The following is a 19,335-nucleotide window of genomic DNA, read 5'->3' as shown; positions in this document are numbered from 1 at the left end:
TAGAGCTGGAGATAAAGAAATAAATATAAATTACTCATATAAAGAGCATTACTAAATACTTTGTATAAGGTATATACAATATGTAAGGATTAGAAGGGTAACTAAATTCACAAGATAGCTGAAACTCTGCAGTAAGAGCCTAATAATGTAACTGGGCTTTTTTTTAGCTTGAAATAACTTTCTCTATCTTAATCCAAAATTTTATGCGCAGTTCAAACAGGAAAAGAAAGAAAAAGGAAAAAAAAAAATATTATTTACCATGAAGTTTCACTTAATATAAAGTCATCTCTGACTGACCGAACAATGCTGAATTTTTCATTCTTTTAGGAGTCACAAATTATTAAACAAAATGAACTGGCACCTTTCACCCCACAGTACTGTAAGAGTCTCTGAGACATGCTTTACGCAACGATGGGCTGGGTTGGAGACTAGTGATGCTGAAAGCTACATCAATGAAAAACAATTTCCTTTTTTAAAATAATACCCAGTATCCTTTCGCGAGCAGTATGAGCTGCATTAAATGGCCTCTGTCTCAGAGAAAACATATTACACTTCACCAACCTTGTTAAGACAAGCAGTATTACAATTATTGGCAAGAAAGGCGGCTAGCTGAGGTCTGGCAACTTTCTCTAGAGGGGGCATTCCAATGCACTGTAATGCGTGCCCAGTGCTGTAAAGGCAATGCAGCAAGTCCTCCTTTTACACCAAAAAGCTACACAGTAAATACACTTCGATAGCATGTTCAAGGGCAAGAGAAGAGGTCTTAACCAGGTCTCTGAAACACACAAAGACATTCAAGTATATCATTTAATGCATTTAGGTTAGAGCAAATATTTCTAATTTCAATGAATAATGAATTGCTAAAAAAACCAGCTTAAGAAAATTGGGGATTGATTGGCAAAATAATAAACAGAAAAGTAAAGAAAAAGGAGCCATTCAGGGGCAGATCTCTGATGAAGCTGAAGAGACAAAGCTGCTTGTTTATCTACAGCTTCATAATGTTAGCATGGATGTGCCCACTTTTATCTTTCCTTAAATAGTAGTAAGGAACAACGGGAGTTATTCAGGCAGTGTGCCAACATATCCATTTGACTTTCAAGGTTTTGAGAAACATGAACAAGCGGGAGGCTTGAGGGGTGCCAAGCTCTATCTAACAGCATGTATATAAACCCATACTTCTATATGTTTTGTTTTTCATCAGATATCACTGATAAAAGAAACTGGGAGCAGGAGAACGTCCAGGAGTACCAGGACTCCCCAGTTCAGTCAGCATTACCCCATGTTACATGGGGGATCTGTGAAACTGAAAGTGACTTTATATATGGGGAAGTGGAGAATCGGTTAGATTTACTTCAAGAGCAACTCAACAGGTAAACACAGAGATATGACCAGAAAAAAATATGTGTGAAAGAGTACATAACACAACTGATATTAATGATGTTACAGGAGGAATGAATTTGCGCAGGAAGTTTACAAAAGCATTCGGATTTTCAGAAGCTCAAAAGTACAAAAATATGCCTGATGGGAATATCACTTTGTTGTCTATATGTATTCTGAGGAGCCTAAATATCACCTAAGTTCAGCCTTCCAAATTCTTGGAAAATACTATTCTGGGAATGCTGGGTACAAAATTTTTAATTCATTGCCAGGCTATTCATGTCACTTACCTCTAGGTACCCGCATTAGCTCCTCTGAATTGCCTTGCAGAAGTGCCTTCCTCCTCAATTTACTGCTTAGGAGACCAGCTTTTTAACCAAGAAGCTGTACTAAGGCACCTAAACTTGTTAAATTTAAATCTCAGAATGCTGTTCCTAGATATTTACATGTCCACAAAATAGCAATTTTCAGTATCTTCAAGATCTGAAGTAATTTTTCTTTCCTGGAGACCCAAAGTAAGCCAGCTGCCTTCCTTTAAAAAAGTATTGCACACAAATCCCCTTTTTGATGCATTAACTTATTTGCCACCGCCTCTGTAAGTAAGACATGGGAACATGCGAATATGCTAAGGCAAAATACTTACACCTGTAACAACAGAAAGCATATGCTTTCTTTGTCAGAATCCATTATTACTTTTGCTTAATACTATATCTCTTCCTTCTCTCTTTTGCTCTCTGATATACTACTCTTTGCTGGCAGCTAAGCAGCATAGCTTATAGCATCTTAAAAATATGGTTACAGAATTTTGATCCATCCTACACTATAATTTACCGTGTAATTTCACTTAATTTTAAATTGCCCTATGCGCAGGTCTGTGGCTTTTTTATTATTTTCACTCTGCAATTCCATTACTTTCAATATTTTTCCATGACAAATACTATGACACGCACTCAGCCCTAATTATACTTTAGTAGCTCTTCATTGGCATTCCGTGCTGTATATTTTAGCAATCAGTTTAAAGCCAGGTTAACTGCATATTGCTTCCTTCATCTATCATAAGCCAATCAAACCATAGTATTTTTCATTTCTGAATACTATATAGTACATTAAAAAGACATTTTTAACACGTAAGCCTAAATTGCTGTAATTTCTAATTGCAGTAAAGTCAAGTAATCTGACCAACTGTAAACGTCACATAACTAAACAACTGCATGTTCCGTATCAACAGTGTGTAGTCTTTCAGTTACATTTTTTTCCCTTAGGCTCTTGAAACTGAAGCTGTATCTCAAACTTACCCATAGTTTTATCAAATTGTCATGCAAGTTCTCAGTATTTTCTTGAGTGAAAAAATATCACGGTTGCTGATAAATTAAGATCTAAATTCTTATGGATTTTATTAAATCATTATATTCTTTAGCTCTTCTCATGTTTTTAAAGCTTTTCCTGCTTCCAGGACTTTGGGCCTTGCTGGGACTTTGATGAATGTAACAGACAATATTTTTTCCTGCTTATGTCAGATCTGACCTGCTGGACTAAAAAGCATGTTCACTTCTTCCTGAACTTTTCCATGCCGAGTTAGAGGCTTGGCATTACACTCAAGTTACTAAGTGGATATAGAAGGCTGGAAAGTCCCTGTACAAGGAATATGTCCCTAGAGCTATCTCTGTTTCTCCTCTTTAAGCAATTGGAATTTCATGGAGACTGGGCCAAGCATCTAAGGTTCTCCTGTTTGTTCATCCTTGGGTGGCATGACATGGAGTTGTTTTAAATTTTGGAAAAAGGAGGGAGAAGATATATTTGCAATAATGATGAGTAAAGATTACCAGGGGTACTCTTTGATCTGAAGTACCAGGAAACTCCCATCAAGTGCTAACAAAGTGAGAAGGGAGCAATCTGAGAGTTAATTCCAGGCCAATCGTTGATATAAGTCCTTCAACGCTAAGTCTCTTATTCACTGAGACGTTAAAGCCGAGGTTAGCACATGGAAGCTCTCTGGATGGCGGCATCAGCATCATGCTGGTGTGAGATCAGCACATTTGCAAGTAGCAAAGAACCCAAGGGACTTGAACAAGAGGGCAAGTAGGGCATGACTGGCTGTAACATCTGGGTTTGGACCTTTCTTTATATGAGCTGACACCACAAAACCAGCTTCTCCCAATAAAGGAAGAAACAGCATCCCAAATATACTTTGGGCCTATCTGTCATTAATTTCATAGATACTTTTAGAAATAAATTACACAGGCAATAGACTACACCAATATGATAAAAAAATATATCAGTGAAGCACCTGGTGAAAGCAAAAATCTGTCAGCACAGGATCAATTCTGCTGCTGTAGGGACCCCAAGTAGTAACATTCACAACATTAAGGGCTGCTGACAAAGATTTATTTACTCTGTCAGAAGAGTTGCACTACAGAAGGCTGTATATCTGTATTACAGTCTGTCATAGCATGTTCCGCAGCCTTCCAGCAGCTGGGGAGGCACAACGGGCATTACCTATTGCCGAGTTTGTCACGGATCTTGGCAAGACCATTTGAAAAGCATTTCAGTGCTATGGAATCGTAAGTTTGAACAACATAAGCAGCTCAAGTGTTTCAGAAGTCATATACAAATATACGAAAAGGGAAAAAAAGGAAAAAAAGTTACTAAATTTGAACATCAGAAACATTGACGTTAATTCTGAGGCCTGAATAAGTCTGAATAAATTCTCACAGTAAGGAGACTTGGGCGGTTGTGTTTTTTAATGATCTTGAAATCATCTTTCATTTTCTAACTGTGGAAAAACACAAATGTGGTTTTCTGCCTATTTCAGTGCATTGTTTTAGCATTGGGAATGTCAAAATTAATTGTCAGATGTATCAGAAATAGTTTCCCATCCTCAGCCAGTACATATCAATTTAGTTACAATGAAGAGAGTACATTTATTCCAGTTAATTTCAACCAAAGACCTGGTTCCCTGTGTTACTTTTTGTTGCAAACATAAGGGACAGTAATGAACTCATTCTTAACGTAGCAAAAAGATCAGACAAGCATGCAGACGTGTTCTGTGAAGGAAAGGGAGAGCCAGCAAGCTTTGGAAGGGCTCAGTACTCCCTCTTCTGTTCTTTCCTATTTAAGACACGGTCATGTCATAACAGCAATAGTTTACTTTATTAATAAGCTGCAGATCCCTCTTCAATGTATCTGTAGCCAGCACATTAAAATATACCTATTCCTAACCAGTTAACTCTTTTTGTGTTACTTTTCCAGGCTTGAATCCCAAATGACTGCTGATATCCAAACCATCCTGCAGCTTCTGCAAAGGCAGTCAACGCTCATTCCACCTGCCTATAGCATGGTGACTGCAGGTGCAGAGTACCAACAGCCAGCAATCCGGGTGATACAAAAGCTTCAGCCTGCAGCATCAATTAAAACAGACAGAAGTTTCAGTCCTTCATCTCAGGTATGTACACATCCAATAAGATCAAAATAGCTTTGCTAATCTTTTTAGCTTGTGATGAAAGAAACGCGTACCAATCTAGGTGCTTGTTCACTAGTTAAAGGAACATGAAATTACTATTTTGACCTAGAACCTCCACAGTGGACTTAGTTAGATACCATGGTTTCAGAGGCGACATTATCTATGTGGGTTGTAGAGATTCATACAATGATCTTCTAATCAGACTGATTTACTTTATTATCATGCTCTTCACAAAAGTTAGCAGAAATGACAAATACTAGACACAGCTGTAAACCACAAACACTTTCCAAGCATCAGACCTGCCTGCATGCGTGCATCTGCCATAGGTCCCATTCATGAAGTCTTGAGAAACACCATGACTGTGTTTTCTTCGAGGTACAGGCCAGAGAAGTCCAGCTGATGCCGCACGATGGGTATACACATATGGAAGTGGGAGGGGCTAAAACCATTCTTATGTCCAGTCCCTTGCTAATGGTGGAAATACAAACATACAGAGCTGTGACATATCTGCGTTTCCCAATACATGTTTTCCACCACAGATCTGTTCGGGCAACATCTGCTGATTTTCAAATTTGTTTGAGATTTCTGGATTTTAACAGCTTGGGCAGAAATGTGGCATATTATTTCCAAACAGGCTGCTGCATATCTAGGAATCCCAAATCAGTCATGTAGCATACGATTAGTAAATCCAGCATGCCTGGCTGTGTCAGATTCCTTGTACGTATGCTGGAACACATATGGGCACGGTAAGCCCAACACATTCAGAAGGCATCAGTTGGCAAGCATAAAGATTATGAGGGCAGTAAATGTGCAGCAGAAGTTTTCAGAAGTGCAAAACCACTGTGCGTATACCTGCACAAAAAATATAGACATATCACTGCCTGAACAGAAATATAGCCACACTTCACACAATTTCCACGTTTGAAAGTGAAGACGAACTGAGCGCTGAGACTGGAATCCAAATGGTTATAATGTTCAGAATGATGCAATTCCAGAGTTCTGTTCTGAAACAAAACTGCAAATTCGAGAATGTTGAAATCCATACTCTTAGGTCAGGTCTCAAGATTATTCAGTCCTTCAGAAAGAGCTGTTCATATGCATATTTCGATGTCACATGTGCAAGTCTGAAGAGGGGACAAGATATCCAGGCTTCTACAATTAATCAACAGAATTGCATTCAATTACATTAAATCAAAGGCAATACCACATAAAAGTATTTCAGTACACCGCTTAATTTTCAAAAATGGTTTTCCAGCAACCATCTGAATGTACTAATTTTGAGCAGAACGAGAGCCTGGAAGAGACCGATTTAATTATTACCATCTTGTTTCTTCTCCTCCCTTCCAGTGTCCTGAATTTCTAGACCTTGAAAAATCAAAACTTAAATCCAAAGAATCCCTCTCAAGCGGAGTGCATCTTAACACAGCCTCAGAAGACAACCTGGCTTCTTTTTTAGAGCAAGAACGTGAGCAGTCTACAGAGTGTCCCCCACAGCATTGTAAAACTTATCTCCAGCCAATTAGGCACCCTTCCTTGCCAGAATCTTCACTAAGCACTGTAGGAATTTTGAGTCTTCATAGGCATGTTTCTGATCCTGGTCTTCCTGGGAAATAATACTTTTATACTATTACTTCACATAAAAATGTAAGTGCTTTTAATGGCTGTTTTTCCTTTTTTTTTTTTTTTTTGTATTTAAATCCTCTATACTTGACTCAGGGGCTACAAGGAATATACAATTATATGCAAAAGTACTGTATATTTTCCTAAATCTGAAGCTTGTAAGGTAAAGTTGAGCAGTTCTGATGTAAATATATATATACACACACACTAACTATATGTTCCCAATGTAAAACTGCCAGCATTCTCAAGGCACCTTATATTTTTATTTTTTTTTAAGTAACATGCATGTTCTCAAATTACAGTTTACGTTGCATGGAGATTACCATCTACTGCTGTCATGGAAATAGTATTTTATTGTGAATACGTCTTCAGAGCAAATAGGAGACCAATAACAATAATCCACATCGAAAAAACTCCTACATAACCAAGCTAAAATTCAAGCAAAATCTTCTTCTAGCTCACTTTTGAAAATTGATTTATCATTCTTGTAGTGAGCTTTTTGTAATAAATCAGAGTGATTCTGAATCTAGAGAAAGAATAAGGTAACTGAGACTTCTGGGTTTGAAACAATTAGGACAAAAAAACCTGCCTCCTTCCAAATCAATTGAAGTAGGGCAGTATTTTAACAGACAGGAAAACTCTGCCACATGCTGGAAAGTATCGCCATAGGCCACATCCACAAAACTGCATTAATTGAATAATTTGTTTCCACTACGTTTGTTTTTTAAAAAAAAAAAATGCATCACAGAAGTTAGCTGTCACGAGCAGGCAGGTACTCTTCATCTGTCACACAAACATAATCAAATGCAATAAATCTAATTTCTATATAATAGAGAAGACTCTGTTCCTTTTGTTCAATACAAATTATTAACAACCTGTTTCATTAAAAAATACTTTACACATTTTTGTTTTATAATTCTTAGGGTGGTTGTTTGCAGTTATCTGGTTTTACTGACTGGCCCCTCTCCAATGATCCTAGATAGGGTATATATGTATGTGGACACGCTCATACACCGTGCATGCACACATTCCTGTATGTGTGCATGTGTGTATTTCATATATGTACATATGTGTGTATGTATGTGTGTATATATTTATATACACACATACACATAAGTGTGTGTATATACCTACACTTACATGTAGGAGTACAGATATAAAGCTATATATATATATATGTATATATGTAAAATCACCTTCAGGAACAATTGTAAACTTTCTTATTACAGAACGAGTAAGCTTAGCTTGTGTCCAAAGCTGACTACATTAGAATAAAATGATTTAAGGTCCGTAGGCTTTAAATACAGTATGTACTGTATGTGCATAATGCTTTGTGAATACTTAGATTTAATTTTATTAAAATATTATTCTGCTTCAAATGTTGTGTTTATTTTAGAAGGAATTGACCTTTTTATTACTGTTTTTAAATATTTTTAAACGTTCACATTATTTTCTAATCTTAAAGCTTTAATGTGAAATGCCCTAGGAAGAGAACTGGTTTCAGAAAAGCACGTAACCCAGTTAGTGAGGGAGCAGTTAAATTTTAACTAAAACCAAATTAAGCCCTCTGTTCTAAACCAGCGCTACAGAGCAATGCAATAGTGGTCGACCCTCATATTGACAGGTACGTATTTTGTATGGTGGGGTCAGAATGACACACGACACTTTTAGTCATCCACAGCCAGCAGAGAAATCCAAGGTGGCTGAATCTTGTCTCCTTTACAATTAGCATGAGCATTGAGCTGCTGAGCGCGGCTCTGCTTTACCTTTGCATGTAAAGATACGAAAATGAATTAACTGTATACCTTTGTAAGTGAAAAGACAAACCAACCCTTCCCACGTGAGATCAAATTTTCTCCTGTCTGATGCTACTGATGATTGCCGAAAGGTCCAAATGCTACAATGGACTGACTGCTCTTACTTCTGTCACGACGACGGGAGGTCTGCTCTGCTTAGTGCCTTCAGGATCAGATCCTAGGCGACAGCAACGCTGGGCCAGTCAGAGTCTCTGCCTGCACACACTCCATTCAAACAGGAGTGCTGAATAACAAAGTGAAATAGCTTCTGCTTTTATTTTTTTCAAATAGCAAATGTTAACAACTTCTGCTCTATCTCAGTCTAGTAACTAATATTAATGTCTGTTACAAAGAACAAGCTAGCACATTTTCTAAAAAATATTTGTGGTTATGCTACATTTTAAAAAGTCTGGTATAAATTAAAAAATAAAATTAATGAAAAAAGTATAATGCATGAGCATTGCTTTACGAAATGCCTTTCTTCACTTGGTATTTCACATTAATGCAAAGAGACTGAGCAAAACAGGTGGACTGGGGAAGGAGCATTGGGGAAGAGGAAAAGCGACAACTATTTTAATTAGTCCAAGTGAAGGAAAAGCTCCATCCCTTACTCCTTTTCTTGGTTCAAAGAGGCTTTGTTCCTTCCCTTCTCTGTCTGTATTTATCAAGAAGAAAAATCTCAAATAGGGGCAACAGAGGGAGATTCTGCAAAGTTACGGTAATTCTAAGCTCCCTAGACATCTGCCAAGGAACGAAGAAACACACCATGAAAGATGACAACTTGGTTGGCAATACTCTAGCTGCCCTTTCCCTGACAAAGAAAGATCTGCCTTCTCAGATATCTTCTTTTCTTGTTGAGGTACAGTGAAGCACATGAAGACCCACTGCTTCAAGCTTGTTTCTTCTAGAGACAGGTACAAACAATGGTTTTTGGAAATGTGTTAATTTTCTATACAGCAAACATTCTTTCTCTTTGTTTTGGTCTTGGTTTTTTTTGGGGGGGCAGGGCTCCCTTTATAGCCAGTCTGTTTCTGAGTTGATAGAAATGGGTCTGTGTTATCCAAATCAAGCTGGGAATAATGTAAGGGTTGCGTACCCACACATCCACAGCTGTAACATCCATAGAAGCTTTCAGGACTTTAGGGCATGTTTTGGGCTTGCTTGAGCTTAGGAACATTCATCCTAGGTATTACATTTAAAACCTGTGGCTAAAAATATGTATAAATTATAAGCTGTAGACACAGAGAAGTATCCTGGAAATTCAAGAACAGCTAATGTAGCTGAAGTATCAAAGCAATTGGGACAATCACTCCAAATGTGAGAGGCGAGACAGTACAAATCAGCAGAGCTCTCCATGAAGTTCATTAGCTTCCACCAGCTGTGGTGCTAGTTCAATGTTTAAAGCAAAACATAGATCGCAATGCTTTTCAATATTTAAGCTGCACAGCAACCTGCACCATTTACATGTGCCGTAACTGCTGTTTCCAGGAAGCACGTGATCAATTGCATGCCTTCCTCTCCTTTTATGTTCCCACTCTGTACACTCACCAAACACGGGTTTTCTGGTCTCCCGTATCACAGTGGATGAACCTGTCTACCCTTTTCCTGCTGCAGATTGCGTCCTGGCAATCTCCTCTCTCTGGCGAGCGCAGATCACTTATCAGAGCTTCTGTGTAACTCACCAACATTATAAGTAACATCCAAACAGCTGAAAAGCACTCCTTTGTGTGGCCCCTGGCTGCCTGCTTAGGTGAAGCAACTTGAGTTTTGCCCACAGATGAATTTTGTCCCCTCCTGTTTGAGAGCTGCTGAGCAAGCCTGGACACTATTAGAACGGCAGCGTAGCAGAAGGCATGATTCCTTGAATGAAAGCTGCATGTAATGCCACACCTGCAGATGAGAAGCCATGATGTTTCTATACTCTTAGAATCATAGAATGGTTTAGGTTGGAAGGGACCTTGAAGATCATAGAGTTCTAATGCACCTGCCATAAGCAGGGACACCTCCCACTAGACCAGGTTGCCCAAGGCCACGTCCAGCCTGGCCTTGAGCACCTCCAGGGATGGAGACTCAACAACCTCTCTGGGCAGCCTGTTCCAGTGCCTTACCACCCTCACAGTGAAAAATTTCTCCTGTTTAACCTGAACCTGCCCTCTTCCAGTTTAAAGCCATTCCCCTTCATTCTGTCACTACATGCCCTAGTAAAATGTCCTTCCCCAGCTCTCCTGTAGGCCCCCTTTAGGTACTGGAAGGCCGCAATAAGATCTCCCCGGAGCCTTCTCTTCTCCAGGTTGAACAGCCCCAACTCTCTCAGCCTCTCCTCACAGGAGAGGTGCTCCAGGTGCTAGTATTTAGGGTTGGACTCTTCCTTCATTGGCTTAAATAAAAATAAGAGCCAGTAGTTACATGTTACCACGTTTTTCATCAGATTGGGAATTGGGTCTAGTGGACATCTCCTCTCCATTCATCTACAGGCTCGCTCTTTATTTACGCACAGAATTTTCCCCCCTCCCCATATGCTGAGCTCAGTCTTCAACACAGCAATAGCTTTTTATTTTTAACAATACTTCTGCAGACCCAGAAATTGGCTTTTGGATGTTTCTAAAATGTTTTTGTGGCATCAATAGTATAGTGGCATTTTCAATATCACTGAAATAGGTTTTCTTTAATAAAGTCAATTTTTGTACTAAGAATTTTTCTCCACAAAAACACACTTACTCTGAATCTAAAATTTCCTTCAGTTTTATGAGGAATGATATGTTCTTAAATCATACAGCAGTCCCGGTATCCCTTACATACTACATCTACTCTATACATAATTTTTTTTCCAGACTTGAAAAAGAGTCTATTAGAAGTGACACCACAAATAGCTTAATGGGAGAAAAATAAACAAGCTCTACAGAATAAATCACATATGAAAATCAAGGCAACACCAAGTTTTATCAATGATACTAAAAGAACATGTCCCAGAGCTTGGAATGGCATGAAGGCATTGCATCACTATGGCAAGCTTACTTTTTCCCACTGTACCTCTATGTACGAGTAGTAGATAGAACTGCATTATTAATGAAAAAACAGTTTTTTCATCTAGCTACTTGGGGGCTTTTTAATGCCCACTTGGGAAGTTCTTTGATTACTGATGAATGCAGAACATGGTTATTCTCTTTGGAATGGAAATTAGATGGACCAAATTAAAGCCTCCCACAGGAGGCATTTGCCCCTTTTAAGCATTATTTAGATTTTCTATATGGAAACTTTATTATATTGTAACGATGGAAATACAAAGAAAGTTTTGAAAACTTAATCTAGACAAATACTTCATTACTATGAGCTGTAGCAAATCCTGTTTGTATAACAGGCTTTTGTACAATGCAGTTAATGCAAGTTATTATTTTGCTTTCAGAAAAGATCTCCTGGAAAATTGTTTACTGTACAAATAAACGCACTTGTACACTGCACGTATATTCAGTATTTTATATCACCATAAAGACTTATTCGCGAGAAATCTAAACATGCACAAATAAATGTAACACACTAATTTCAGTCATAAACAGGATGTGAGCATTTCCTTTGTGACTGACTTTAATTTAGTTACTATAATGCAAACACCACATCCAAAAAGTTTGAATGAAAAACACAAAACAAAAAAAGAAGTAATTATATTTAGTATATTCACAACACCATGGGAATAAACATAAAAGCACAGAATTACACAGGACACCACTCACTGGCTTGAAGCACACAGAATAGACACACAAAATTAGACCTTTTCAGAAAATCCTGTGCACATAGCAATCTCCACGTATCATTTTGACTTCTATCCCTCAAGTAGAGTGGGAAGTTATATCCATGTCTACCCCCCCTAACTTCACCGACCGAGGAATTCAAAAATCTAAGATAGCTTCTAGTTACAAAATCTGGGTAGCAAAGCTGACAATTGTTATCCATTGAGGCCAAAATTTTCACAGAATATTTTGATCAAAAGTGCTGTCTAAATATCTCTCTTCAAGCCAGACACTTCTGTCGCATGAATCATTTTATTTTAGAGAATTTAGAATGAACCATGGAATGGGTTTACCATGTAAGACCTCTTCAGCAACTGATTTTACTGATCCAGATGAAAAGCCACCAAAAGCTTCTCAGATAAACTGAGCTCTTAAAAAGACAAAAGTTAAAAAAAAGAAAACAAACAAAAACACCAAACAGAACAAAAACCAACCAACCAACGAGAATACCACACCCACAGATCTCCTTGGGTAAAAGCCCTAGGTGGGATAAAAAAAAATACAATCAGTTGAAGGTCATTCCAGCTGTATTCAAATTGTATTATCTGAGTTTGCCTCACAAAAACACCACTGTATTGCAAGAAGCTGGAGCAGTAAGAAAGTCTTATCTCAAACATTTTGGTTTTTTAATGGAGTCCACTGATCTAGTTTCTCTAAACCAGCAGAATTTTTCAGAGCATGCCATCTGAAACAGTATGCCATTACTAATGAAAACAATGCACATAGCATTTAGGGTATCTGATGTTTTATTTGAGTAAGCAAGCTACCCATTTATAAGACACAGCCTATTATGTATGACCATAAGCTCTTCCTTTTTATTAAGCTCTTGAGTTTAACACAGAAGCTGACTTGTCTGGAATTATACATGTACAAATAAAAAAAAAAAATCCATGCTTCTAAATACAGTAAAATGCAAAAAATATTTATTGCTGTGAATGTGCATTTAAAAAAAATTGAAGTATTCATTCAAAGTGCATGTCTTATCACGCAGGAAGATTAAAAACTCTACAATAGCTTCCATTCACAGCAGTTCTTCTAAACATGAATTTTGACAGGTTGGTGATCCTCTTTTCCTCCAGCAGTTGAGCACTCAGAATGCCACAGTACATGCAAGAACTAGAAGAGGAAGTAACAGGCAAGTCAGTGTTCAGAGATTTTGGAAGTGTGACAATACAACGACACTAACTATCAGAGAGATTCAAAAGGAATGGCCTACTTCCATCCTGACAGATGGAGGGACCCACAAGTTTAAATATTAGAAATAACTTACCTACTAGATGCAAAGCATTCACAAAATTGTATGAAGAGATACTCAAGGCTGAAATCTCATTTCATAGTATTAGTTACAGCATGTCCAAAAATTATTTAGTCAGCTGAACAGTTCACATCTTGCCACCTATGTTGTACTGATAACTTCCACAATCTACTGTGGTGATCCAGCAATGACTTCCCATAGCAATAAAGTAGTTATACCACTAAAAAGCAGGACTATTCGCAGTAATAGTCTGCAGTAGAGTAGTTGATACTCACTGCTCTTCTGAAGAATTATGCTTTCAATACTAAGATGCAAATTGAATTATATGTTAATACTAAGATAAATTATTTTTACAGAAATGTTGATGATTTCATTACAGTTGCATGTGTTAAGTTAAACCATCATGAACGATGACCGTACCTTTATCTTAATTTTCCCTCAAGAAACCGTGTTACATGGAAGCTCTGATTTCTAATGCTCATACTGCTGGTGATCAGCTTAACATGAATGAAGTCACACATTGATATGCTTAAAGTATATCAATGGCAGTGAGCAGGTAAACAGGTAATTAAACATCCACTGAACATATTCAAAAACACTATCATAGATTTTTCTAATGTAGCATTTACACATGAAGATAATCAGCAAGTTCATTAAAATTACGACACCTTTGTTTTCAATACTTAATATCCAAATTGTTAGCATTTCCACTTCAAAATACTTAATAGATGCTTTTCCTTTCACCCATCAAATCTCCTCTTGTTATTCACCTAGTGCAGGGATATTAAGCGGAAATAGAAGCTTAATAGGTCCAGAGTCTATGCAATTTAAAATGCAAGAAAAAAAGAAGCCACTCAAATCTAAAAAAGAAGGTCACTCACCTCTAACTGGAGATCTTCCAATACATTGCTTCTGCAATTCCACATTCTTGAGGTGTATGTCAGCACCACAGAAGCTAGAACCATCTCATGACCTGCAGGGCTGCACATATGACCTCTGTGAATCCTTGTCACCTTCCATTGGTCTGAACTACTGAATTCCCTGATTATTACTCCTTTTAACATGCAACATTGCAGTGATCATATTACCATCTGTAAGTCATATGACGGTTATCACAGACTCTTGGAACACAACAACTCCTATCACTATCTATTAACAACATTATAAAAATAGCTACAGTATTTAATACTTCCTTTTTAAAAAAGCCATGTAATTTTTCAAAGCCACCACATCCCATCTACAAAAAATAAATTTAGTCTCACAGCGTTTATGAGCCCATCCACCACTCTAAAAATTGTATGATCCTAAAGAACATAAATGGCAGATTTAGGACCTCATGCCAGAAGAAACACCTGGCAAAACACATACCAAACATTCTGGAGACTCCAGTTCCTTGGGATGATAACCTGGTACGTTTTATGTCTGTATTATACTTTTCTAGCCAAGCTCCATATGCAGTATGAAATAAAGTCAATCGAAATCCTAGTCTCCAAAGTTTCATGACTGGCTTTTAAGGTTCTGTTATCTGCATACAGAATTATAGCACTATCATGTACAATAAGGTACAGAGAACCTAAAGAAGAAACACTATTTCAAGATGGCAGTGAGAATCTGAATGTGAACTGCCAACATATTTTGATTCATTTCATCTTATTAAACAGCAACATGTCTATCAAGTCTGTAGTACTGTAAACTCTAATGTCAACTATAATTATAATTACCATTGAATGCTGTATATTTTACCTGAAGAGGAATGATTAACACTGGGAACATTATCCTAAGCTATATCTACTGAAGAAAAAAAGCATGAAACAAAACTTTACAAGGAGTTGTTTTCACAGCTGATTATATAGTTATATTCTTTATATTATCTTACCTGTCCAACTAAAGCAGTGAGTCAACATGGGGTCAGCAGCAGCACAGTAAGGACCAGCATATGCAGAACATCCAGAGTGTACACCATGAGGCATATTTGGCACCACTCCTGACACTGGCTGTCCCATTGTCACTGGCATTCAAGGCATCTACAACTGCAATACTTTGGGAGGAAAAAAAAGATAATCAGTATAGTATCTTCACCCCGATAGCCTGAAATACTTCAATTTTATAACAAAAATGTACCTTATGCATGTTTAAGAATTCCCTGCTGCACTGCTTATTTGAAAAAAAAAAAAAAATCAATTTCAGACTCAGTCCTACAATTGATTATTAAACAACCTCCATTTAAAGGAGTTTTGAAAACACTTGCTGATAAAACAGAATAGTATAACTCCAAAACAGTTCCACATAGAATCATACAATGGTTAGAGTTGGAAGGGACATTAAAGATCATCTAGTTCCAAACCCCTACCATGGGAAGGGACACTTCTCACTAGACCAGGATGCTCAAAGCCCCATCCAGTCTGGTCTTGACCACCTCCAGGGTTGGGGCATCCACAACTTCCCTGGGCAACCTGTTCTAGTGCCTCACCACTCTCATCAGTGAAAAATTTCTTCCTAATATCTAACCTAAATCTTCCCCCTTCCAGTTTGACACCATTAGCCCTCAACCTATCACTACCTACCCTTGCAAAAAGTCCCTCCCCATCTTTCCTGTAGGCCCACTTTAGGTACTGGAAGGCTGCTATAAGGTCTCCCTGGAGCCTCTCTTCTCCAGGCTGAACAAAGCCAACTCTCTCAGCCTGTCTTCAGAGTAGAGGTGCTCCAGCCCTCTTATCTTCATGCCCCTTCCCTGGACTCACTCCAACAGGTCCGTGTCTTTCTTATGTTGGGGGCCCCAAAGCTGGATGCAGTACTCCAGGTGGGGTCTAACAAGAGCGGAGTAGAAGGGGAGAATCACCTCCCTCGACCTGCTGGCCATGCTTCTTTTGATGCAGCCCAGGATACGGTTGGCTTTCCAGGCTGCAAGCGCACATTGTTGGCTCATGTTGAGCTTCTCATCCACCAACACCCCCAAGTCCTTCTCCTCAGTGCTGCTCTCAGCACTCTCAACATGCCTTTGACTGCATTACCAAGAAAGCTTTCTAAGAAAGAAACAGAATTTACTGTTATAGTTCTCAGGGCTTTTTTCGCTTTGGGGGTGTGGAGGTGGTTTTGTTTTTAAACCTTACGGGCACTAGTGATATTGTTTGCAGGATTCTGTAGTCATTATTTTAGATACACTAATAAAATTTAAAGAAAAATGCAGTTCTGAACATTTAGTATTAATCATCTAATTTTCCCTGCATTTGCTATTGGATCAGTCTGTCCTTCTCAGTCTTAAGCGGTTGATTCAGTCACTTAGCTATGCCAGGATTTCATAGTACTTTCCTTTTATGCAGGTACCGCAACACATGGCAGGGGTTCCCTTCTTCAGGCTGTACAATTTGTACAATGTACAATTTGTAGTGGTTTTGAGTATCCAAAAACTACAATCTTATGAGCAGCTCATATATTTTACTGTGCTGACATGTTGCCCTTACTTATAACAGCAAAGTAAAGCTTAATTTACCTATATTTAAACATGGGATGTTTTATCCAAGCATTTAAGCGACTGAGAAAAACAAAATACAATTGCACAGTTGAAGTTTTCCAGACACAATAATGCAAGGCTTGTCATGCCACACAATCACCTGAAAGGAACATCAGAATTACAGCAAACAACAAGAAGTGACAGAACACAAAACCCAAGGCCTTGTAAATAGAAACACTACACTGAACTAGCTAGATCAGCAAGTCTTTGGGAAGAGAGGCATCTTTTTCTGTTTCAAGTTGCCAGTGTTACGCCTTAGCACAGATGCAAATGGCTCCTGCAGATCACCTATAAAAAAGTATCTCTTATATTGCAGAAGCAGTCTCAGATCTATAGCCCTGGAAGAAGCAAAGCCAGACAAGCCATCACCATCACTAGTTGTCATCTGTGCCAGTTTTGTAACAAGAACAATTTTCAGCTATAGCACTGCAAGGCAATTTCAAGGAACATACGAGACTTCAGGATCCCCAAATACACAGCATCAATATTTAAGTATTTAATTTTAACTAACAATGACAGAGAAGCACACAAAGGTCCAGTTTGCTTAAGTAATATGGAAGCTATCGAACACCAGTGCCAAGAGAACTAAGCAACAAGCCTCCGTAGTAACTGTATTTACACTGAGTAGCTAAACAATTTAGAAAAATATTTTCATGTCTTATGCAGCAACCAAATGTATTTGAGCAGCTTTCCTTTTGCTCAAGGACACATAATGCAAATAGCTTCCAATTCTTACACGTTTCTCTTTGTGCTGTAGTTGTTGTAAGTGCTTCACATTTTCTAGTGACTACTACCAGTGTTTCCAGCTGTACTATCAGTCTGTCCTAGAACGGTATTGTTACAAACGGTAGTGTACTGTCTGTGGCTACTGCAGCCCCCCCACTGGGCACAAGAAACACCAAATAGGATGCCACTTTTTTTGCATAAGGTCAATAACCACCTCAAAACTGTACTCCAGGATCCGGCAGTGGGTAAGGAGCGACCCCGGTCCCCCGGAGGTCCCCAACTCCTTCTGTGTTGGGTTTATTCAGCGCACGGCGCCTGCTCTGCCCACCGGCCCAGGGCCCACAGACGGCGTAGGGTCGCCCAACCGCCCGCCTCCCCTCAGACACCGCCGCGTGAGCGATCCCGTTCAGCAGCTACCGCCGAGAGGAAACCCTTTCCCTCCGCTACCCTCCACCACAGCCCAGCCTGCCCGTGCGCGCGGGCAGAGAGGGGCGTTTCGCTCCCCACCAGCCGCCCCCCAGCAGGCGGCGGTGAGCCGGGACAGCCCCGGCCTCACAGGCACGGCACCCCACGGCACGCCACGGCCGAGCCCGAGGGCAGAGCGCCGCAGCGGGAAGCAGAGAATCTACCCAGGACCCGGGCCCCTGCCAGGCGGCAGCAACGTCGACACATCCCCACTCCCACAACCTTGTGCAGCCGCAGCGGTCACAACCCCCTCAACCCCTCAACCCCGCAACGCCTCACCGGCCTCGGCCCTGCCATTGGCCAGCTGAAACCCCGCCCACTAGCGGGGCCCGCGAGCCCCGAGCGGCCGTTGGGGGTGGGCGCGTGCGCAGCGCCGGCCAGGCATTTCCGTTGCCGCTGCCTCTCTGGCGGCGGGCCGCTGGCGGCCGGTACGAGTAACCCCTGAATGTAACTGCTGGAGGCGTCGGCTCACCCGTGTTATTTTTGCGTGTGCTTCAGCCTTTGCGTCTGAGCCGTCTGTCCGGCCGTGGCCTCTCACCGTGCGGGGAAGGGAGCTGGCGCTGTGCAGCTTTGCCGAGGCGGCCAGCGAGGGAGGCCTTGTGCTCCTGCCCTGCCTCTGCCAGAGCCCCTGCTTGCGCGCCTTGGGACTAATGTCAGTCACACCCGAAAGGAACAAAAGCCTCAGAACTGGCCGGGTTTATGAGGAGTGTAATCATCAATGGACAGCGTAGGAGCTCAGACATCATCTCTATGCAACCTAGCAGTAGCTGGAATAACATCTAAGTAGCATTGATTTCTTTTTCTCTAAGTCTTCAGTAAGTCATGAGCGTCCTTTTAATGTCTGCAAACTCTTAGAACCTGTAAAGGATTGTTGTGGTATAAATACACTGGGCCTAATTTACCACTGCTACATACACAACTTGGGAAACAAATCAAACATACAACCAACCTACCTACGCACACTGCACCCCGGTAACTCCTGCGGGCTCCTGAGGCCTTACAAGAAAGACTGACATGTCACCCAAATAAGGTGCTGAAGACAGAAAAAAAAGTAGTGGGGAAAACAAGCAGTGAGACTTTCTTCAGAAGTCTTTCAAACGAAACTTGCACAAAGCAGGAATAAAAAAGTAGTAGGAGTGAAACCTGAGACAACAGTGAAATGAAAGTAAAACAAGTTCTACATAAGAAGCCTCCAACTGAAGGAAGCTCCACAGAGAGCAGAATGCTGTAGCGTGTCTCAGCATGACAAGCAGCTGAGGGCGATGGGAATTACAGGGAATTTTAGGCTGGGAAAGGACCTCTGGAGATACCTGGCTTCCTTTTAAAAGCGAGGCATTACA

At 39.9% G+C, this 19,335-nt stretch overlaps 1 protein-coding gene and 1 long non-coding RNA gene across 2 annotated transcripts in view; one reads left to right on the top strand and one right to left on the bottom strand.

Annotated features, from left to right (window-relative positions):
- The window catches only part of KCNH7 (potassium voltage-gated channel subfamily H member 7), a 253,766-nt gene extending 247,297 nt beyond the window's left edge, over positions 1 to 6,469 (top strand). The window contains exons 14-16 of the mRNA XM_082484494.1: positions 1,202 to 1,370; positions 4,627 to 4,819; positions 6,185 to 6,469. Coding sequence (XP_082340620.1) covers positions 1,202 to 1,370; positions 4,627 to 4,819; positions 6,185 to 6,451 — 629 coding nt within the window. The 3' untranslated portion in view covers positions 6,452 to 6,469. The remainder of the gene's footprint in view (positions 1 to 1,201; positions 1,371 to 4,626; positions 4,820 to 6,184) is intronic.
- A 6,357-nt stretch (positions 6,470 to 12,826) lies between these two features.
- Positions 12,827 to 18,035, bottom strand: LOC309672257. Its single transcript, XR_014269227.1, has 4 exons — positions 17,745 to 18,035; positions 15,170 to 15,331; positions 14,175 to 14,274; positions 12,827 to 13,154 (listed from the first exon to the last, which is right to left on the bottom strand). It is a non-coding gene; the product is annotated as an uncharacterized lncRNA (long non-coding RNA).
- Between the last annotated feature and the right edge of the window lie 1,300 nt (positions 18,036 to 19,335).

Source organism: Vanellus vanellus, assembly GCF_965231255.1.
Source record: "Vanellus vanellus genome assembly, chromosome: 5".
Classification (NCBI taxonomy): domain Eukaryota; kingdom Metazoa; phylum Chordata; class Aves; order Charadriiformes; family Charadriidae; genus Vanellus; species Vanellus vanellus.
This window is presented reverse-complemented; position numbering and strand designations above follow the sequence as displayed.